Source organism: Hippocampus comes, unplaced genomic scaffold (genome assembly GCF_001891065.2).
Source record: "Hippocampus comes isolate QL1 unplaced genomic scaffold, H_comes_QL1_v1.1 scaffold105, whole genome shotgun sequence".
Taxonomy (NCBI): domain Eukaryota; kingdom Metazoa; phylum Chordata; class Actinopteri; order Syngnathiformes; family Syngnathidae; genus Hippocampus; species Hippocampus comes.
The window spans coordinates 836,904-861,042 of NW_017806235.1; the positions used below are offsets into that span (position 1 = coordinate 836,904).

At 44.6% G+C, this 24,139-nt stretch overlaps 1 protein-coding gene across 1 annotated transcript in view; it reads right to left on the reverse strand.

Annotated features, from left to right (window-relative positions):
* The window catches only part of LOC109507374 (receptor-type tyrosine-protein phosphatase F-like), a 182,987-nt gene that overhangs the window by 134,624 nt on the left and 24,224 nt on the right, over nucleotides 1-24,139 (reverse strand). The window contains exons 3-4 of the mRNA XM_019856751.1: nucleotides 13,270-13,415; nucleotides 11,918-12,059 (exon numbers count right to left, since the gene is read on the reverse strand). Of these exons, the coding sequence (XP_019712310.1) occupies nucleotides 11,918-12,059; nucleotides 13,270-13,415 (288 nt within the window). The remainder of the gene's footprint in view (nucleotides 1-11,917; nucleotides 12,060-13,269; nucleotides 13,416-24,139) is intronic.

The window sequence follows — 24,139 nt, forward strand, 5'->3', positions numbered from 1 at the left end:
TTATTAACAAATTGGAAGAATGAAACACGACTCTGATGTTTTTCCACACGGGTGATTATGAACAAAGCAGGAGTTCAGGCAATCGGAATTCATGCTAGCGTGCGCCTAAGATGGACCATTTATAATCTAATATAATGATATAATTACGGGTTTTTTTTTTCAATCAAGATGTACTTCATTTCGGTTGGTTCTTAAACTGAGAGACCCGAGCCGTCCTGCTTTCCAGTTACCCTTCATTAATGTGCCAGGCAAAAAAAAAAACAAAAACAAAAACTGTATGATTGGTTACTAGGCAAAATACATGCTGGATTTTTTTATGTGCTTTGAAGTTGTAGATATGGCCACACTGCCTACCCCCCAAAAATAGTGGAAACATGGCCTAATCAGAGATCTGAAACCTACCGAGGCAAAATAAATGGTCTTACTTTAGGTGAAATGTCTCGGATTTAACTGCCATGTAATGAGCAAATTTACTTCCATGTGCGAGATGTTTCCAGTGGAATAAGCTAATCAAGGATCCAGATTGCACCTTAAAATGGGAGAGGCAACGAACAAGCCAAACTCGCCCCACACAAGACGTTTGTTCAAACGTTCATCTTATGGAATCAAGTATTTCTGTGAGCAGATCTGAAAATGGAAACAATGGACCCTGGACATGAAAGACGTGCCTACCAAATGTCGTGATGTGTTGCTGGCTGCAACTAGCTTTTCGGCAACTCTGGGGGATGCTACAAAATGCACATGTTCAGCAAAGCGCCCCTGAAACGGGGCTAAGATGGCCGACTTCCTGTCTCTTTTCAGGCATGGATCTTTGAGACGACTGTATTTTGTGGAGCAACTCATGATAGATCTGCCTACCAAATGTCATACTTTAAAATGAAACTTGCCTCACGGGATGAATTTTCAAGCATGACAGAGAATGCTACCAAACGTACATTCTTATCCAAATAACCCCAAAGTGGCCACTTCCGATCAAAGTGGCAGACTTTCGTTGTGAGACTTTCTTGTCGCTCCAATCATGATAGACATGCCATCTTATGCTGTCAAGTGACGCTGGCTTCACTCGATGAATTTTCACAACATTCCAGATTGCTAGCAAACATACTTTCTCACCAAAATGGCTGCCTGAAAGCAAAATGGCCGACTTCCTATGCCTTTTTTGGGTCCTGGTTTTTGAGGGTGTCTTGTGGTTCGACTCATAGTAGACGACCAATTTTCATGCCAGTAAAACTGGCTTCAGGGCTGATTTTTTTATTTTCTTTTTTTAAGGAATCAACCATCCTAAATTTTTCCTCCAAGCGCAAATTTTCACAAGAGATGAAGACAACTTCCCATGCAGTACGGGCATCCCATTGAGGTTTGACTGAATCCACCATAAAAAAACCAAACAAAACCCACGAGGCAGTTGACAACAACAAAGATCTGCGTCAAGGACATCAACTCACGACGCTGCAGTCACTCTTCTTTTGTCATTACGAAGAAAAATATCCAGAGTGCAAACTTGCAACATTTCCGCTGACTCCACAAAGTAGCCCGGTGTTGTAAGTCCCACAAAAAGAAATGGTGGCACCACCTACATCGCAGACATCATTCATGTTGGCTCCATTTGATTTTCACAAAAATCCCGCAAACAGATCCATGATAAAAGTCAGCAGAAGGATGGTCAAATTATTGGGAAGCGCCACAAACTGAGGTAAGCTGGAACTCGTTTTCAATACTGCGATAGCTACATATTGACATGGCACACGACACCCGCTAATCAGATCAGTCATGCGCTCACAAAACCGAGAAATCTCTCCGATTAATCACAAAAATCTGCTTGTGGCGGATATTTAACAGCCACGCGTCAATTCGCAGACGTCACTGTCTGTTCTTGACAATTGGCAGATATAAGCGGAGGCGTGTGTCATGTCACATCTTTAATATCTTCCCGCAGGGCTGGAGTACGACATCCGGATGAGTTCAATAGATCGCGAGATTCCGCCCTTGACAATAAACCAATACATGACGTTTTCATCATGCTGCAAGATGAAAGAGAGCTCGCTCCCTTAGTGCCACTATTAGACTGTGAACATATCCTTCAAGCAACAACCTTAGAATTAAAAAAAAAAAAAAAGCAAAATTATATTATACCGTGACAAAAATATAAAATACACAAAACATTAAGAAAGTACAAAAATATATGTTACAAAACGTCAAAGTCAAAACCACTGTTTTAGTTTAAAAATAAAGAATCAAGATATTACAAAAGCGTTGTATGACTAAATTATGAAATGAAACGACAGCATTTTATTTAAAAATAGAGAGATTTTAAAAATAGCCACATATCGTGGGGGGAAAAAAAACGGCAACATTCAAAAATTCCCCCCAAATTACAAAACTACACTACCAGGACAATGAAAAATAAATCAGTTTGAAAAAAAAAATAAATAAAATACAAAACATCAGAATGCAGAAATGTCAGATGAAAAGAAGAGCTGTTCCAGAGCGGTTTCGCATGAAAAAGCCACTTCATACCTCCCGGAAATAAGCCACTCCACTTCGTCAGGAAAGGGAGAAGCCAACTAGGCAAGACTTTTCATGGAGCCACTTGAAACCCCCCCCGAATGCATCGAAACATCAGCCCTTTGGGCTAAAATCTATTCTGGAGCCTGCAGATGCAGTTCGGGGGTTTCTAATACCAAATTACACGTTTCCGACATTTTACCAAACGCGTCCACTTTTAGAGCTCTCTAATCTCATGACAAACTCTGAAAATTGCACGTCTGCCTTCTGGTTTCCTTGTCCGCAATCCCCAACTTTTTTTTTTGAAATATATTTTTAGTCTTTCATCAGGTTTCCTCCTCTGCTTCTCCTTTTTCTGCCCACTTTCTCCTTAATCTTTCTCCCTTCCTCCCTCCCTCGGCTCCCCGAGGCCACAGACATGATCATCACTGACAGTGCAGCATTTGCTCTTTTGCAGATACAGCTCGCCAAAAGCAAACGGCAATTGATGGACAAGGAGAGATGATAAAACGTCGCCGGGGAGCACCGACGACTCCGTCCAACGCGACGGAAATATTTCATAAATTTAACTTTTGAATGCGTTTATCGATCGCTTTAAAAGCATGAGGTATTATTTATCGATGGGAGAAAAGTGTACAAAAATAAAAAAAACAACGTATTGTGGCAGGGATTCTGTCTCGTTGAAGGACATCGCAAGGTTGCGTCTCGTAGTGTGATACGGTCAATGCGTTGAACCTTCCAACTGATGCCGCAGTTCATCTGAAATAGTTTCAACATTTTCAGAAAAAGTCAAAACAAAAATGATAATTTTGTATTTTTCTGTATGAATGTCTAAGGCAAGATCATTGACCAAGGGCCACTTTGGACCAGGTGACGTCAGGCCGCATGACGCACTCTTAATCCATGTCAAGACGGTCATTTTCTCGTGCACGTAACGCTCATAATAAAACCTACAAGCTAGCAAAATGAGTAAAAAAAAAATGACCACGCATGAAGCCGGCGCTGCAAAATCTGCGCCGAGCAGCCCTTGATTTAGCATTATGGTGAGTTATATAATTTCATGCACTTCATATTTGCTCTGTGGTGCCTTGTTATGTTGGCGCATCTCAGGAGGACGCTGCTAAGATAGTTACGTAATGTGCCTTCCCCTTTATGGTTCTATTCAGGAAATACCCCAGCATTTGTGTTGCGCGTATCATTCACGGACTTTATATTTGTTTTGTGGCGTCTGTTGCGCGTTTGTGTGTTACCATGGGGACCACGTTAAAGAACTGTTCCCCTTGTTATTGTGTTGGTGATGCCAGTACAAATTTGCATTTGTTCAAACATTTGATGAACCAGCCGACGAAACATCTGCATTCCATCTGTGTCAACGTGTTTGCCAAACAAGCCTCAACAAGATGGCCAAACCGATCCCCTCTGTCGACAAAGACAATTTAACCCCCCGCCCCCCCCGCCCACTTGTCAACAACTTTGCCGAACAACCCATCACAACTTTGTCTACAAGAACAAGCTAACACGCCCTTGCCAATGTCGACAGGTTTCGCCCTACGTCCGATCACACCACCCGTATTGCCAAAGCATCGTTTCCATTTATCAGGCAATTTCAGCGAGAACTTTAAATTCCATACAATTTGTGTTTCTTATTTAATATTCCCCGCGCATGAGAACAAAACATTAAGATCTCTCCCAGTCTGGACCAAACATGAAAAGGCGTTCATCCTCCTTTGCGTCCGTCCTACGAATGGCCATAAAGTCCTTGGAAAGCGAGGACGTCAGAGCACAGACCGCTACGACCACCCTCGCCATATTGTCCAAGTCCTTGGGAGAGGCGCGCAGGGACAGATGCAGTTTGTAACTGTCAGCCCGGATATGATCTACGACGCCAGGCCTCCAGCCAGCAGATGGTGGGAGATATTAAATCGGATCGCCACAGTGGAGTTGGCAAAATATGTACAGGAGGAGGCGGGGGGAGTGTACACCTGAGGAGGTCAAAGCACCGTTGCGTGCTGCCCTATTCTTAGTATGACAAAATATTTCAATGAATGATTCTGGGAATCAAAACTTGCATCTGTTTTTTTTCGACCTATTGCCAAAAGAATGATGTCATTTGCTAATGGAAGTGGCACAAGTCAAAATACAGGTACGGTCTCACGAGCACGAAGGTGGCAATACTGAAAATATGACCAAAAAAAAAAAAAAAAAAATGGAAAAAATATTGGAGGAAAATGTCACAGACAAAAAAAAAAATCCTGCTCATTTATATTGAAAGGAAAATATTTGATGAAAATACAAAATCCTAAATAATACATCGTTAGAAGACAATATTGAAAAAAAATGTTGGAGGATAAAGATATTAACCATATAGCCGAAATAAAAATATTAGACAGCAAATGAAAAAGTTAAAAAAAAAAAAAAATCAAAAAAAAAAATCAAAATTTGCCAGGAAGAAAAACTAAAATAGATTTTAAAAATCTAAAAAATACCAGTCTGAAAACTAGAAAAATATGACAGAAAAACACAAAACAATGACACGAAACTAGAATGAAAAACAAAGACAGCAATCACCTGGACTGCCGTTGGCCATGCTTTCACAGTAGTCCCACAACATGCATCTACCGTCTTTGTTTGCTGTTGCCCTCGATGGTAGAATCTGAAAGTACTACTCACAGAGATGCGGCAGTAAACACGGTATTAACCATTCCGGCAATTTGAAGGTGGACTTCTAACTCTCTCGAAACGTTATCGCGATTCATCGGTAAAGCGTTTTCATCCCCAGTATGTTTTGACAACACAAAGGACATCGCCACAAGTGTTTAACGACACGCTAAACTCGCCATTAAGGATATTAAGACGGCAACGGGGACATTATATATGTATGTAAATAAACACGGAGAGCGGTAAGGAAGAATGTGGGAGAATATCAGTTACACAACACACCTCCTTTTGGTCATTGTGAGCAATCTGAATAGAGGCGAGCAAAGGAAGGGATTAAGTTGTCGGAGGAGCTCGGCTCCGTGTTCAATCATTCCAATACGGCTCGCGTACGCATTCGCGGCGCAATGAGATTTCTCCAGCCATTTATCCCGTCCACTCTGTTTGTCCTGCGCTCGCCGGGGCCGCCGAGATATTTATGAGCGGGCATTGTGTCGCAGTCATTTCCCGCCTCTGCGCCGGGGACCCGCTGAAGCCGGACGAGCAAATAAAGGCCTTCTGCGAGGCGGTCAGGCTGTAATTTGTTTACTGCACACCAAACGCGGCGCCGCTAAATACAGTCAAGCTGTGCCGCGGTCCATGAACCGAGGCCCAAAAACCAATGAGGTTTTCCCCAAAAATGTCTCCTTCTGGAGCGCAAATTGAATTCATATGGCGGCGACTATTAATATTCCGAGGGGCTGCGCCGCGCGCCGCAGTTTTCCCTCTGCCACATTTTCAACAAGTAGACAACTTATTTTTCTTCGAAGCTCGGGATAACTTGCTTATTTCTTGCTTGACCTTTTTCCACATGTGAAAACTTTGCGAGTTCAAAGGGAGTTGACGGGGGTAACTTCTTCAAAAAAGAGCATTTCTAATTTGCGCTCTGACAGGGGAGGACTTTGGTAATGATGGCGCGCGTTTGATCTGTTACCATTAGATAAGATTTCTCCTGTCTTGAGATTCGTCCGCAGTTTCCCCCCTCGAGGACGAGACGAGGCTCTCCGAAGCACCTCCAATTCTAATTCTCCACATTTCGGCAGCCGGACTTAGCCACGAACACTTTTCAAATCGTGCGAAAACAGCGTCTGCCAGGTACTGTTGCAGCGGGGGCTTCCGAGCAACAACACGATAAATCACACTTGTAGGACTTCGATGTGAACGCACGTCGTTTAAACGTGTCGCATTTGCGAACCCGTACGTCTTTCAACTCTGAGCATGTGAGCGGTTTGGCCATTCTATTCTTCCTTCCGGGCTTTCCAGACTTAGTTTCTCGCGTCTTTCTTCATGCACCGACTGTAGCAAAGTGTTTCCATATCTTATTCTTGTTTGAGACTACAGTGAAACTCCTTTACGACGAAACCTCCATGGGCGAAAATACCCCCGAGTGTGAAAAAAATCTTCATGCATGAAAGCCATTCCCACTTTTCTGCTCCCCCTACAACGAAAACTCCCCCTGTTCCATGATACGAAATCTTTTTCTCTGCTCTTGCCTCGCAACGAGATTCCCTACAATGAAAACAAGCCTTCTGCAAACGTCTAATCCAACCTCAGCATGCCACAGCGACCTCGACTGCTTCGTTCGGAAATGGCAACAGCAACCACCACACTGGTTTACACATGCGCAGGAGTACAGGAAGTATTTGTTTCAGACGCAGCGCGAACGTTGCGTTGCTAAAATGGCGACAAAACGGACCTTTGCATACCAAGGAGTTAAGAAAAGAAAAGCCTTGACGCTTGAAGACAGGATAAAGGTCATAAAAATGAAAGATGGAGGAAGCCAAATAAAAGACGTGCAAGAAATTGGTGGAAGTGAAAGTAAATGTTGATCGTAAATTTCGCAATTTCTTTCCCTTTTTTTCTTAAAATTTGCGACAGTGAAAAGTCCCCTGTTGTGAAAAATTTCTTGCTGCAAACATGATTACGTTGTAGAGGAGTTTCACTGCAGCGACATTTGTTGGCGCATCTCGTTCCGAGTGACGCGCTCCAACGCGGCGCGGTTTTCGCGGTTCTAACGCCGGTGTCGCTTCGGATGTCTTCTCAGACGGCGGGAGTGCTATTTCACACGTCGGCCGGGCAAGCGCCATTTAGCAGGACATTTGCTGAGGCGCGTCAATTCAAGTGGGGGTGCCGCAAGGGTCAGGGCGCAGGCATCGTTACCCACGTAACGAGTCATTGTTCCCGACGGTCATTGCCAAGTGGCCGGTATACTCGGCACGCCGATAAAAGAATATGGCAGGGACGAAAGAAGCGGGCTATGACGCCGATAATTATTTTGTTATCGACGAAAAACAACGATGACTTTGGGCCGCGTCTGGAAGTCTGGATGACCTCTGGATAGCGTGAGAACAGCCGCAACACAAAAGTGCGGGGCTCTTAACGGCGTGACAGAATGAATTACAGAGTGACTGGAGACTTGTGACATGCCAAAGTGCTAAAGTCCAACTTGGCAGAGGGTCAGAAAAACAGGCTTTCGCGGCTCTGGCGTGCCTTTCTTTTTATTTGACCGCTTTCTCTTGGTAACTTTGGACCCCAAAGAATTGACTTCCAGAGTATTTTTTCCACAATTGCACGATAGGTAAAAATGTCCAAAAAAGAAATGAAAAGAAAAAAGACTGCTTTTACATTTCCCCTCTCTCTTTTTCTCTATCTTGCCCGCTGAAAAATAAGTTGATTCTATTTAGTTTTACAAAGCAGTACAAAGCAGTACACTTGCTTGCACAACTTGCGCTACGGTTACGAATTCGAAAAAATGCAACACGAGTTGAAGTTGAAACTGAATTCTCTTTTATTTTACAACAGCGAACTTCTTTTTAATTCTTACATCAGTTACTTTACTATATGATATGAATGTCTATTTGCTTGATGATGCTATTCCACATTTAAAGGAATATGTAAAGTTCATCTTTTTCATTTATTCAGAAGTTCATGTATTTTTACACTTGAATAGCAGGTACAAAAGCAGAATCGTTACTTTACATGATTTTATTTAAATAACGTCCTTTTGTTGTTTACATTTTCAATTATTTCATTTACACAGTAGTTAGTTTGATCAAATACCCCCCCCCCCCACCCCTAAGTATACACACATTTATTTAAATGAATACGTTGGCGGTGAGGCTTCCTCGTATTGAATGATGCTCACCTTGTGCTTTGCTCAAGGGCACTGCAGTTAATGTTAACAAAAGCCCCCCCTCCCCTCCCCAACCGCCATTCGTTTTCATCTGAGCTGCTGTAGAAGTTCTCAAAGCTCCGGGCTAGCGCGGTCCATTAAGGTTGGCCGACCATTAATCTCCGTCTGCTTGCGAGCTGCCCCCGTGTTTTTCGCGCCGAGTTCCGCCGCTGTGAACTTGATGCATTGCCAAGTCCACAAAACAATAGCCTAAATATAGTCGGGCTGGGCTGGCGACGTGGCTCTTTAGAGAGGTTTTGTGTCGCGGAATGAGCACCCGTCTATGTTTTCATCTCGATGCACGGCGCAAAAATATGAATACAAATTGCAAAAACTAGTCGGCAACTGATGTCGCCGCCAAATTGACTCGCGCAGCGCAACGTATGTATCGTGTCGGTTTGCCTTAGGCTGCCCAACAATAAAAGGCCGATCTCTAACATGCGCAGCACCGGAAGAGGCCCAGTGGACCCGGCAGGTTGCCGCCTTTGGAGGTGCTGAGCGGAAGGACTTTTGCATGACCCGCCAAAGCTTTAAAATACAATCCAGAACCATAAACATAACGGCAAAGAGGACAGCACTCCAATCCGCAAGCACGAGATCGCATATGTAGCACAAACGCAGAGCGACGACGGCGATTGAGCAACACGGGTCTGTTTTCACACGAGAACATCTGTCTCTTTTGTGTCAAGACGCTTCAGGTGCTCAATGAAGCCTTCACCTTCAGCGGGCGTCCGTTTGCTTTGGCCGCCTGCCCATTCCTCTGCGGGCAGGTAAGTGCAGGCAGCCATCGCCGACTTGCCTGAGCTTGTAGGCCGAGAGCGGGTTTTCCACACAAGACGTATGAGCTCACATTGTTTCGCTTCTGTCGGCTCAAAACAGTTGACGCTTACTCATCGCCACGAGTCTTTTTTTTTTTTTTCTGTAACCGTTGATGGAAAACTACAAAGAATGTCGAGATGACTTCTGAAACTTATCGTGATCAATTCTCGGGACAGTCAGAAACGCTCCTCATTCGCTTGAGAGGGAAAAGCTTCATGCGCAAAAGACAGAAAACTGTTGATAGAAATCAACAGCAGCAATGTTGTCTTTTCTGTGAAAGACATTTATTGATCACATTTCAATCGTTTCCTTTGTAGGGAAAGTGCAATTAAAAGTGCATTTGCCTCCTTCTTAGGAAACGGTATAACATTCCCGTAACACGGCTGCAAAGGACCTGACTGGTTTGCTGTACAGCCAAGTCCTTTGCATAATTGCCCGAGTATTTTTTTTTAATGACTGTAATGATACAGCGGTGCCTTGAGAAACAAATTCAAATTCCGTATTGTGATCACGCTCCAAACTCAAGTCATCCCTTTTGAAATGAATACAATTGGTCATTTCTCTGTTCCAGAATCCAACCCCCTAGACCAAAATATACAATAAAGGTCAAATGTACTGCACGTTTGTGTATTTTTATTTATTTTTTTTTTGTGGACTTGAAGACATTTGGATATTTCTGACTTTGTGAGAACAGTTTGGAGAAGCGTTCCCACAAGCAAGGCACGGACGGTGACAGCCCAGATGCGTGCGTGACATCGGCGCGGAAGAGGCCCATCACGGCGACGAACGGCAACAAATACAGCGAGCCGTGGCCTCTCTCAGGGCCCAACATGAGTGACAAAAATCCCACAGACACACTCCACAATCTTTTTTTTCTTCCCCAGGAGAGCAGAAGCTGTTCTTCCTGATAACTCCCACAATAACTGGGGGGACTGTGCACTTGTACTTGCGCCTAATGCTGTGTGACTCATGTTCACCTCGTGCCACACAATTCCTCACGATGCACAAGACGAGGACGAGTATGGGAGGGCGAGGGATGAGGGAGGTGCGGGGGGGCGGGGGTCGAAAGTAAAGCAAAAGTCCCTTTGGGAAGATTACGCAAGGCCCGACCGATGATATCAAATAAGCATGCAGGGGAAAAAGGGAAGGAGTGGGATGTTCTGCAAGTCCGGCGAGATGGCGACGGATGACCCTCATCCTCCCACTGGCTCGCTCGCAGGCTTTTTTTTTTTTTTTTCTAATGGAATCAAAGCCCTGCAGTGACTCGCATCCGCATGACAAAATTACAATCAATTAGGGAGGAAATGCACACTCACGAGCCGCTGATATGGAAGGCTGAGCGGGGGACGGGGTGCGGAACCTCTGTCCACATACATCAAGTACATTAACGCCGCCGAGGAGGAGTGGGCAGAGGGTGAGGGGGGCGGAGGGGGACACGCCGATCTGTGGAAAACACTCCAAAAGCTGTTTGTGTGATTATTCGGCGCCTCGCTCGCTGACTACTTTACATTTGCGGCCATTTTGTGTTTTGTGGACATGTGTTGGGAAGAGGTGTCGACCTCCCCAAGGCTGAGCAATCCTGAATTTGGATCAGGGCCAAAGTGCACACTTTCCCATCGGAGAGTGTTCAATTAAAAACAGGAAATTACATCTTCTTTTTAATGCTTCAAAATAAGGACCCAGATGTAAAAGGCTCAATGGAGGTAACTGTTATTTTAAAATATAATATTTAACCTTAACTAAAAGGTGAAAACAACTCTGAAAAAGCAAAATTAACTGGTCAATTAAAAGATAAAACAAAGGTCTTTTTAAACATATCTAGGGTGAATCTTACATAGCCACATAGCCTATCGATAATCACAGAAGGTTTTTCTTTGTTTGTTTGTTTGTTTTTTTAATCAGTATAATTCCATTGGTGAAAGGCCAAATGAAAAACAATTACACTGATTAAAGATGAAAAAAAAAGTCAAAGCAAACAACTCTCAGGAGGAAAACCACCATTTCAAATACCTGGTCGTTAAAAAAAAAAAAAGCTTCTGTGTTCCCAAATTTCCTCTTCGGTGCTTCCAATAATCGATAATGAGTGCAATTTCTACTGATATTGATCCTGTGTCTATTGCATATTGAATTATTGCCTAGCACTACAATGTATGGAATAAATACCCGCCCCCCCCAAAAAAAATCAAGAAAATCAACCCGAATCCTGTTCATACCAAGCTAAATTTGTCTTTTTTTTTTTTTTTTTTGTGCATGACTGACTAAAATGAGGTATATTTCCTTCTGGAAGCATGGAGAAAGGATCAAATCATATTTTATGAGACGAAGAGAAGCTGTATCTGTTCGCTCTGCCCAGACACATCCCAACGATGTCGCTTATCTTCCCAGAGATGATGTCACTTTGTGCTTCTTCATACTGCAAAACAACTTGGAGCCGAATCACCAGAGCGACTGGTGCTTGCAACCAAGTAGTGCGATTCACCAGCAACCAATGAGCTGCTTATCATGCTCATCTCTCCATAAAACTATGGGACCCAATGTTCACGTCACATGAGTTGCTCCACACTGACACTGAAAAATTCAAGGAATCCTCAAAGCGTTCCGATGCAAATGAATGCATAATGGATGCCAACGCCACTTGTGGATGTTGGCGACGCGGGATTGTGAGCCGGCAGAGGTGAAGTGAGGAGGAGGAGGAGGAGGAGGAGGAGGAGGAGGTACTCGTCTCACCTTCAAACACGGTCAGCTTGGCGCTGGTGTTGATCTCGCCGGCGCTGTTGGCCGCCGTGCACTCGTAAATGGCCTCGTCGCGGTGCGTGCGCAGCGGCTGGATGCGCAGCACGGACCCCGAACCGTCATCAAACTCGATCACCTGGGGGAAGTCGAAAGAGGATGGGGGGGTGGGGGGAGGGGGGGGTTGGTTCACTTTGTACTTCTCACCATTTCAGTCTGTTGCAGCATAGAAACAACTGATCCATCTTTATTTATGCAGCGCTTTCACAGCAGCTGCAGCTCGAACAAGGAGCGTTAGAGAACACCTAAAAGCATTAACAATGCACAAAACAGAAAATACTGCCAATGATACAATACAGTATATATTTTTTAATTTCTGACATTATCTATGTATAAATATATTTAGAGAGAGAGAGAGAGAGAGAGAGAGAGAGAGAGAGAGAGAGAGAGAGAGAGAGAGAGAGAGAGAGAGAGAGAGAGAGAGCGCTCTGTATGTGGATAAGGGAGCTGCGGTGGACTGCGGCGTCCGTGTCTCCAGTTTGCTGACCAGTGAGCTAAAATTTCCAGCTGAACGCCGTATTTTAAGGGACAGGAAGTCAGGTTTGAAACCAGTGTACAAAAGTGACCTACTTTTTTTTTTTTTTTTTAAACAAAAAAGCTTTCTGATGGACAGGTTGTGCAATCTGTTGTGTACAATAACACGTAATAGCTAATAACAACGTGCACACAACACTCCCCCCCCCCAAAAAAGAAAACTTTTCTTTTCCCCCTTAATAGCCCTCGCGGTCAACTTGGCAGCTGTCCGCAGTCTACCGTGACCAACTGGTTGGCTACTCCCGACTTAGACATAGCACGCTGGGTCTTGGAGTGCTTTAGTAGTTTCTTAGGCGGCATTTGGTTGAAAAGGTGAGAGAAACTACGACTTAGATAAGACACCAATTTAGTTAGCCTTCGAGTGGATGTTTTACACACAGATAAGGAAAACGAAGAGACAAAAGAAGCCACGCCGCATCCTAGATATTCGCTTACAGATGGTCGGGAAAGCAGCGTGAGGTATCGTTTTTGTTCAGACGTGCCGAAAGAAGCGGCAGTAAGTACCACATCAAGAGCGATGCATGGGCGGAGAAAATGTAGCTGACCGATGCGGGCGCGAGGATACACAAAGATGAAGTAGACTCCTCGATAAACTGAGACAGAAGAAGATTAAAGCCAAAGGAGGGAGCCTTGTCTGGTCTTGCTTGGAGAGAAGGAGCCCGGGTGTGTTTTCTTTGAGGATCAATAGCGATGCGGAGGCCGGGCGACGTGTGACGCTCGTTTGCGCAAGCAAGTCACGGGTTGTGGGCGCTCACCTCAAAGCGCTGCGAGCTGACTTTCTTGCCCTTCTTCATCCAGGTGATTCTGGGTTTGGGCTCGCCGGCGGCCTGGCACACAAAGGACGCGACGCCGCCCGAGATGCCCGTCTGGTCCTCGGGGGATTTGATGAAGCTCGGCAGGTCTGAAAGCGGGCGACAGTCAATCATCATCAAAACTTAAATAATAACAACAACAACAAAAATACATCCGCATCCGATAAATAATAAATAAATAAATAAATACAATTGCAGAAAGCAATTAATTGTCCAATTAATGGGAAAAAAAACATTGAACTCATAAAAGAGCTTTGTTTCCTGAATGCTTGCAACAAGAATATATGAATTTGAATGAATTGTCCTTTTGTGTTTCACTTTACAACAGAGAAAAAAAAAACAAACAATTTATTCCACATTTTTTGTGAGGGGCGGTGGATGGATGTCATTATGTTTTGTTTTATGTCGACTGATTAAATTGGCTGGCAAATGAATCGGTCTGGTCTTGCAAGCAAGTCAACAAAATAATTGATTTGTCTCGTTAATTAAAGCAAATCCACAACACAGCATATAACATAGCATTAAAAAAAATAATTGATAGAAATGATCAAAAATAACATGTAATACAACTTACAAAATCAGTAATAAAAATATTTTCCGACTAAACAAAAATCTTCAGAATATTTTTTCTAACTTTAATTTCTACAATATATAAAATGAAGTCTTTTTTTTAAAAAAATCATACACAAAATAAAAACTACAAACAAAATTCATTACTAAAAAGCAGGCATCTCTTTCCTTTAAATTAGTGTGAAAAAATACAATTCAGCAATTTTTTTTTGTTGGCCCAGTACGTCTCTGCACGAGTCATGACACACCTTTTATGCCCCAAACTTTCATGATTTCGAAGATCCGGTGATGCTATATGTTTACATTGAAAGCCTTTTTAATGCCGTCTGATCCACAAGAGAAATCCGCTGCACGTTAACTTTAAAGGGGAAGTGTCACGAGACACGGTGATAATCGGAATGCCGGTCCTGGTAGAAAACCTCAATCAACTCAATCCCCCCTTTTGTATACAACGACCCATGATCGGGCAGAAGAGTTTGTCAGGTTGCGATCATTAGTACAGCTCGGCGCCTGCAGGGGAAGAAAAGGCTTTGCACTCTAAATATTTTCAGTGCAACAAGCAGGCCCTAAATATCAGCCAAATGTCAGCCGGGTTGAAGAACAATCGGGATGGTTGTGTGCGAGTGTGCGTGTGAGTGTGTGTGCCTGAGATTATTTTGCATGGCATAACAATTCACACACTTGAGCGTCTCACTGTTATTTAAATGGGAAGTGTTGTGGGGAATGACCATGTTTAATTCAAAGACATGCTGGCTAACCTCACATTTATATTGCACACAGTTCCCAAAGTATGTATAGGAAAAAAACACCTTGTAGCAATTTGCGCTGAGTGACATCCGCCGTTTACGATGGATTATTCCGCTCGGCTTTTAATGGGAAATCTTGTCTCATTTATGCTGCCGACTATGACAAGTTGCAATTGCTTTTTTTTTTTTTTTCCTTTCGAGCTTGCAAGATTTATGTACACTTATTTGTTGAGTCCACCTGTCCAATAACATCAGGGCAGGGTGGCCATTGGTAATATCGGTAAGATGTTAATTTTCACCAACGGAGGGTTATTTCCGGGCTGGTCCTGGCCATCGCGGCCGCCAGCAGCTTTTTTAGGCTGTTTACACCACCCGCAGACGGGTAGTCGGAAGATCAAGGCGACACGTCGCAGCAACTAGCAAGAGCAAGTTCAGCAACACGCTTCGGTTGGCTATCAAAGCCCGTTCAACACGTTGCGGTTTCGCTCGGAACTCAGCACTCACAGCCTCCATCATCTCGCCTCCACAGCGGCGAATAAACGACATTTCTTACAAGTATCGTTCTCACAAAGGGAGTACGAGGAGAAAGCTGTAGAAGCCATGCTAATTGCTAAGCTAACATAACGTCATCGTGAAACACGCATCTTAAAAGTGCTTGGGTTTGGGCTGCGAGCTCCCTACATTTTCGCGAGACCGACTGTATCGAAGTCAGAGGCAGCGGAACCGTGTGGGGGCACTGGGGAACCCCCACCAGGCACACTTTTGAGTCTGTATTTCACATGAGGTGTCTATTTCAGGGTTGCACGTGACCCCTATGGCCTTCGGCCAGTATGGCACTGCGTGTACACTTATCTGTTGAGTCCACCTGTCCAATAACATCAGGGCAGGGTGGCCATCGATAATATCGGGAAGATGTTAATTTTCACCGACGGAGGGTTATTTCCGGGCTGGTCCTGGCCATCGCGGCCGCCAGCAGCTTTGATAGGCTGTTTCCATCACCCGCAGACGGGTAGTCGGAAGATCAAGGCGACACGTCGCAGCAACTAGCAAGAGCAAGTTCAGCAACACGCTTCGGTTGGCTATCAAAGCCCGTTCAACACGTTGCGGTTTCGCTCGGAACTCAGCACTCACAGCCTCCATCATCTCGCCTCCACAGCGGCGAATAAACGACATTTCTTACAAGTATCGTTCTCACAAAGGGAGTACGAGGAGAAAGCTGTAGAAGCCATGCTAATTGCTAAGCTAACATAACGTCATCGTGAAACACGCATATTAAAAGTGCTTGGGTTTGGGCTGCGACCTCCCTACATTTTCGCGAGACCGACTGTATCTAAGTCAGAGGCAGCGGAACCGTGGGGGGGCACTGGGGAACCCCACCAGGCACACTTTTGAGTCTGTATTCCACATGAGGTATCTATTTCAGGGTTCCACATGACCCCTATGGCCTTCGGCCAGTATGGCACTGCGTTAGGCTACCGCACACCTTGCAGATGCTGGACTGACCGGGCAATCCAGTTTTAATCGATAAGATTCGATGAAATCACCATATTCTTGCTTTAACGCATGTATTTTGTTGGAGTGGAATTCATGATCAATTGGGGCGAGCGCGCCGCAACTATTTGGGCAGACAACACTCCAGTCAAAATATCAGACTAATTAGCCATCCGCTTCCTTGCCAAAAGAGGTTAGCGAACAACGTGCTGGCAGCCATTGCTGGAGTTTTCCCAGTGGATTTTCAGTAAGGGAATGCCGCCGTCTCCTTTGTGGACAGAATGATTCCATCCCGTGCGTGCGCGCCTGTGCGTGCGACTGTTTGTGTGTCCTTGCCTCAGCGGTTTAGGTGTTTTCCCCCCATCCCGCCTCCAACGTGACTGCGCAGATGTAAGGCGAGCTGAAAAGAAGAGGCGGTGGCAAGCGTACCAGTGCGATGCTGGCCGAAAGCCAGGATCATATTATTGTGACGGTAAATAACGCCAAGGTGTGCCCATTGTCGCATCGACACGCAATCGCACAGGGTGCGGGCGCCCGGTGAAGGTAAACAAGGGAACAGTAAGAGTTCAGTGTTGTTGTAAACACATGCGATCTAGTTATGACAACTTGAGGGAGTGCGGGTACTTGTAAAAACATGGCGCTTTATTGATTTATTTTTATGTCATTTGCACGCCAACTAAAAAGAGATTTTCTTCCCCCCAAAAACGAGAGACTTTCCAAAAGTCACACAGGCAGATGGTGGTGGTGGTGGTGGTGGTGGGGCGCATAACCTGGTGTCATTTCTTAAAAGTAATTCCAGTTTATATTGTATCTTAGTTCATTTTAGAACTATATTATTTTGACGATATATTGATTGGTTTCAATTATTCAGTTGAGGAGCAACTGGGGGTTCACTCTTACATTTCCGAACTGTTAGAATTCCTACAGCGGGTACCTGATTTGGATGTACTGTACTGTAAACGCCCTCACATTAAAGACGAACGTCTGCGATTAAAGCTCATCGGCGTTCGTTTGATTTGAAATCCAGCGTGGTGCTGCTTACAGTCCAAATGATGACAATTGTGTGTGCGTGCGTTCATGTCCCGCTCATGAAGACGCGGAGACGATCATGTTCTTCATGCACGAGATGAACTCATTCACATACTGTATAATTATCATGCGGGAGAGAGTAAATAGCACACATAATCATGACTCTGTCCATATTAAATATGAATTATGACATCATAATCTCTGGGCATCAAATCAAACGTATTCGATAACTTGTCGGTTTTATTTAGGAGAACTGTTATTAGATCAACGATGATCAAAAAAAGCTCTTCATTTCTCAGTCTGCATTTTGGACCGGATGTTTCCGCAACGCCGCTGGAGGTTATCAAACTGTTTGGGTTTAGTCACTTGGTTTCCTAAGCCCTTTTTTTCCAGTGCCCGTGTCCCATTTTCTGGGCTGTCAGGCAGTTGTCACATGAAAACAAAAGCGAGGATGAGGTGAAGAGCACATAAGTCTACCTATGCAAATCCTCCCCCACAGCCGAGGTGCGCACTCACTCCGCCTGCCTTCTTCAAGGCTTTTTTTATCGAAAGAACGTTGCCAACTCCTTTCTTGACGCGAGCGCGTCTTCTAACACATGCTCTCCTTCCAGGTGGCGTTCGCCGTCAATTGTCAAGCTCGGGCGACGGGCGCGTCGACGTGAATTTCAAGGTTGGGGTTGCGCCAATATCGCTTTGAAGTCAAGATAAAATCACATCGTGACGTCTTTGTCATGATCAAAGATGTGACCCGATAAAATATTCGCAGGAGTCGATGTATCTATTAAGAGTCAAAGCCAAGTGGAATTTCATAACTCAGTCAGCAATTTTTTTTTTTTGTCTCCGATATGCCACGGCTCATCCTTCGTTTTCAAACTGTGATATTTTTCAGTTGCTGTTCTTGCAGGAATTGGATGCTAGTGTTGAATTGCGATTTGTTCGGATGGGGTTGCAAAATAAACCAAGGAAAATGTCAGTTTGCAGGGGGAAAAACAGGAGAGCAAATGAGGTCTATTGTGTGAAAAAGTCATTTGCTCATCGTTATAAAACGCAATACAAGGCAGGGTATGGCATTTGAACCCGTCTGACAAAATAAGCCAACAGCTTTGCCGTTTTTTTGATTTTTTCTTTCTCTCAGGTGGCTGACAATCATGGTGTTCCCAAACCTGCCCCCGTTTGAGAGCCTCCTCTGCGGCGTCGAGCATCACAGATCGATTTGCACGCGGCAGAGTGAAAACCATTCATTCTTATTCATCATAAATTAGCAAGTTATCATTTTCACAAGGCGACACTCAGCGCGAATACGTCTGATGCCATCAAGAGTGGCCCGGGTTTAATGGAACACTTCCATTTAGGCCATTTTGGCAGGCCATTAGCGGGCAACTTGTTTGCAATTAATTCCAAATAAAGCCGCCTCGCCCCTGTAAGTTATTTACCCCAATGAGAATGAGGCCCTTCAGGCTGTTTAAGCCGACACACGTTGTTGCCGTTTGTGTTTTGCACACGAAAATGGAAACGTCTATGACTTATAACGGTTTTGGATTTATGAAACTCATCAACCTTTGCCGCCGTGATTCGCCCACGCACAATAAAAAAAAAAAAAAAAAAATCAACTTTCTCAAAATTTAGGACAGGCCATTAGCGGGCAACTTGTTTGCAATTAATTCCAAATAAAGCCGCCTCCCCCCCTGTAAATTATTTACCCCAATAAGAATGAGGCCCTTCAGGCTGTGTAAGCCGACACACGTTGTTTCCGTTTGTGTTTTGCACACGAAAATGGAAATTTGGATTTATGAAACTCATCAACCTTTGCCGCCGTGATTCGCCCACGCACAATAAAAAAAAAAAAAAAAAAAATCAAATTTCTCACAATTTAGCATCGCCCATCTGTGTCGTGTAGGCGCTTCAAATTTGGTAGCAGAAAAAACATTGAGGAAAGGGCCACTTTTGAAGAGGCCCTCAAAATGGTGGATATCCTTAAAATGGTCGCTTCAAACCCAAATTGCCAACTTCCTGTGTCTTTTGGGACATGGGTTCTTGGGACTTTTTTTCGCAGTTCTGCTTCGGGTAGAGGTGGGAGTAAGTCACATACGTGCACGTCACAAGTAAGTCTCAAGTCGTACCTTCAAGTCTCAAGCAAGTCACATGACACCGTGGAAAAGTAATCCAGCAAGTCAAGCCAGCAAATTTCAAGCAAGTCAAGTCACTACATGGTTCAAGGATGTCCGAAGTAAAGTCATAAAATCTTACTCAGTCACGACATTCGGTATTTCGGAGTGAATATTAAATATTTGTTTTTACTGATCATACAACAAAAAGTAAAAAAAAACAACTTATGAATGAATGTCTACATGTCAACGTATTGTTAGCTAAACGGTGACGCTAGCTTAAACGTATTTGTGGGTCATGTCAGGACGAATGAAGTTTGACGTCGTCGTCACGACTTCATTCCGTGAGGTGTGAACCTTGCGTTTTGACATCCTATTTTTGCCGGCGTCATTGGCGAAGAAAGTTTATTTGTGTTGCGCATTTCACGAACGTGACAATTCAAAGTGCTTAACATAAAACATGAAAAGCATTTCAGACGGCGAAACAAGACATAAAGACATTGTAAAAATCATAGTAGAGTCATCTAAAATAATTGTTGGATGATTAAAACCAAGCATGTGTCTGGAGAAATGAAAAGATACAGTGCAATTGGGGATTAAAAGAAGAGAAGCGAACAATACTGTCTTCAGCCCTTGTTTAAATGAACTGGCGGTTTGAGCAGACCTCAGGTATTCGGGGACTTTGTTCCGCAGGTGAGTAGCGGAATAACGAAATGCTGCTTCACTTTGTTTAATTTGTAGCCTTCAATGACAAGGTTGAGGGGAGCGACAAGATAATCCATTCATTCAAGTGAATGCTCCTTGGAGTTGCTCTCCTATCGCTTGTTGGTGTTAATCGCCACTGCACACCAACAAGTGACGCCGGATGGGTTGCCCACTTGGCGTGAATGAAACGGACGCCCTCGTTTTCCTTTCTGGCTTGCTTTCCTTCTCAACTCATTCACTCCCAAAGACGTTTTTTAAACGTCTTTTCAGACTTGGTCCAGAATTGGTTGGTACTGAATGAGTTAAAAAGGCAAACATTTTGAAATGCAGATTTCAAATCTGAAACAAGACGACTGGACAAGTCCCGTCGGTCTCGTCTAAATCAAGCCGAGTCGCTTAGATACCAAGTCAGGTGAAACGGGCTTTGGGAATACATTTTAATGAATTAGCAAAGGATGACACTGGGCTAATTTTGCTGCGTCACGCCTAAAACTAACAACACATCTCACCAAGGCCCATCGATTAAATGCGATGTTTTACCCGTAAGAGGATCAAGAAAATGTCATCGCATGCCCACCTCGAATGTTTTCATCTCATTGCCCGCCTCCTTCCCAGTCAAATCACACAAAACGTTTGTGAGACAGAAATAACAATCTTCTTTTCCACGTCCCGGCGTGTGAGTCGGAGACTGCCGACTGCCGATTCACTCGAGTCAAATTGGACAAGCGACGTGACTCATCGCGGTTGAGATGCCTTCCTATCTGTCGAAACCCATAGCAGCGAGAAGCAAAGGGGAAAAACATCAAACTTTCAATACCCCAGCGGACCATGAAGAGGCAGGGGTTGGGGGTTGGCGCAGGGGTGGCGCGGGCGAGTGGGGGGGGGTAGACTTTCTATCAGGCCTCGCAGCTTTCGGTGAATTATTCAAGACAGCAGCGAAAGAACAAGAACTCTAAGTGCAATTACCCTTCACTCCTCTCTTCTCAGTGTGAGTCGCCATTATGTAATGGCTTTCATCTTCTCCAGCCCGATTATGACTTGGGGAGGCATTGCTAAAATCTACACACTCTCTCCCCTCTTTAGACGGCCCAATAAGCACCATGTGACAAAGAAGAAAAACACACACTGTGATTTCAGGAACGCACCGACCGACGCCCGGAGTGGCCATTTAAAAAAAAAAAAAAGGGCTTGATGAAAGCGCTTTTATGTTTTATTCGCAATCACAGGGGTCTCCCAGTCATAACAGCGTTAGTTTGATTTTACCAGTAGAATTCACACACACGGGTCCAACCTACATTGAGACCAACGTGACTCACCGCCCTTGACGATTTGTCAACTCGTACGTGGCAAACCTTCAGCAAACAGACAGTCTGCTGTTGATCTTCATCATGCGCTTGTCTCGACAACCTTGGACAACAGACGTAATGTTTTTGCTGAGTGTAGAAATTCCCCGGCGTAATTGTCCTTCAAACGCCTACTTCCTTTTAGAACACGGGCCAGGACTGAGAGAATACTTCAAGTTGTTCACTCGAGTAGATCGTACACTCCGGGTTATGTAGCGTATTTTCCGCACGATAACGTGCTTTCGGAGTTTAAGGCGCACCTTCAATGAAGCGCCTATTTTAAAACGGTTTTCATTATAGGGCGCACCGCATTATAAGGCACATAGAATAGAAGCTACAATCCGGGCTGCGGTTGTGTTATGCAACCGCTAGATGGCACTACGCTAAAGGGAATACAATACAACACAGCTTCATTTATATCAAGCTTCCACAACCGATGCAGCTTTACAGAACATTTAAAATACTACGTCCAAGGAATCAGAATATTGATCCGCATATGAGGTGCATCGGATTATAAGGCGCACTGTCGGCTTTTGAGAAAATGGAATGCTTTTTTGCGGAAATCCGAGCTAGTCCGCTAAGTGGATACTGACCGGTATGAGAGGCAAGGGGCTTTGTTAATGCAGTCGGTCGGGGTCCCGTGGTCACCGACGCTACAATTAATAGATCAATGCGGGCTGAATGTTAAGTGTATTAAATGATCCCAAGAGGCGCAGGGGCTCAGCTGGCGAGAAGGGCGACCGACCGACCACCTTCTTCAGCCATCCCCCTTTGAGGGCGTAAGGGTGAGCTCATCATCCATCACCGTGCGACCCCGCCCTAAGCCTCCCTCGTCACTCCACTCACCTAATTAATTTGCCTCCTTTGGATTAGCCCCCCCCTCCATCTCTCGGAGGCCAACCATAGCTGTTGTCGTCTTCGCTCATTCAACTCTCCGCTATCGGCGCATAAATGATCTTACTGTATTCATACGAGAAGGAGGAAGAGATTAAAGTTTTACAGGATTTGCTTTTTCTGAGGTAAAAGATCAACCGTGTCAAAGCTCGTTCGCGCTGTACGTCCAACTAAGGTTCTGGTAGCACTGGAAATCGTGAGGCGAGCGAATTATTTATGTCCATTTTTCCATCCGGCCATCCATTTTCTATTCTGCTCATCCTGTTCGGTGTTCTTGAAAGCAGGACATTCAAGCTAAGGGCAGACGACATCCCGGATTGGTCGCCAGTACCATGTCCGCGCTGCCGGCAGGCAAGTCTGGCGAGCGAACTACTGACTGACTGCCAGCACGAGTAGTCTGGCTTTCACCCAAATGCCCAAAACTTGCATTTGAAGTTCACAAATGGTTGTGCGTCTGCATTTGGGTGCCGACCAGTCCAGGGTGCTCTCGTCCAAAGAGAGCTGGAATAGGCTGTAGCCCACCTGCAACCCTAATGAGCACCAAGCCTTACGAAAATAAAAGTAAAACCTTTGGATTCAGCAAGGTGCGATCGTCTGAAGAGATCATTCCAACGCAATGTACACTTGCAGGTATTGAGGCAGTTACGCCATCTCGAGCATTGGTCTCTTTAGCCCTGGGAAGTTTGACTTGAACGCGATTAAAATGAAAAGGACTTTTTTTTTTCCCCTCCGGGGATAATCACGGTCTTAGAGTAAAAGCGTGCTTTGATGCTGAATTTTCACATGGCCACATGAAGATGAAGATTGAAATTTTGCACGGGTTGCATCACGTCCGCAACGCGTTTGCTTCAGACCAAACGTTATGCAGGTGTGTCTGTCGTAAGCCACCTATAATTCATTTTACGACTTCCTGCTTGCCTCAGCGGAGGACTTTCCGCTCGACAGCCGGGCACAAGACGGACGGCCTTCCGCTTGAGCGCAACGGATTTTAAAGGACAGCGACGGGTGGCTAAGTGTCAACTGTCTATAAAGCTCTTTTTATAAAAACATAAATTGAAATGCCTTCCTCGTTGTGTGGTATTGATGACTCTGGGACAAAGCGGCAGGGTTTGGGCGACTGCCTCGAGCCCCGCGATCGAGCGCCCTAATTAAACAATTAATCTCACATCATTAACCTCGGCGGATACCCGTCTACCCGTCACTTTGTGACGCCGCTGCACTTTGGCTGATGAAAACAATTCCATCTACTTTATTTTGTTGATGCTATTATTCTACAAATGGGGCATATTGCTTTTTCCGGATCATTTTCCTGCCACGGCGGTCCCCGTAGTCCATCTTTGGCGGGCCGGGGACCGCAGCTGTGTGCTAAATGCATTACTCTCTCCAAGTGGCTCTCCGAGGTGGATATGGTTACCTTTAATTAAAAGATAATCAATTTCCCTGTCCCCTGTTTGATTTTTGAACCGGGAGACCATATGGACCGTTAAAAAAAAGAAAAAAAAAAAAAAAGAAAAAGAAAAAAACAATCCAATTTGCAGCCGCCCAGCTGCCCGTCTGGTCCCCCCCCCCCCCCCACAAACCACTTTGGCACGTGCATTACATCACCACATTGTAAGAGCTTTTCGAGATTGCCAATTCAATCTAAAAGCTTGCTTACACGGCACAATTTGGGAAGCTGTTGCTTTGGTCACAATCTCATCAATTGTAATTTTGTAATCGCGACAAGTTACTTTTCATTTGTCAAATTGTTTTTTTTCTAATCGCATGCTTTTGACGAACAAGTACAACAACGGGGTCTTCGGAATGAACAACGTGCAATAAATAAGTCGATGGCTCATATATGCGGGAGCACATACGGTTCGATATTCTAAAGTCACGTTCCAAGGTAATAAGTTAATTACGGCGGCAGCGTAATCCTCAGGCGCGTCCC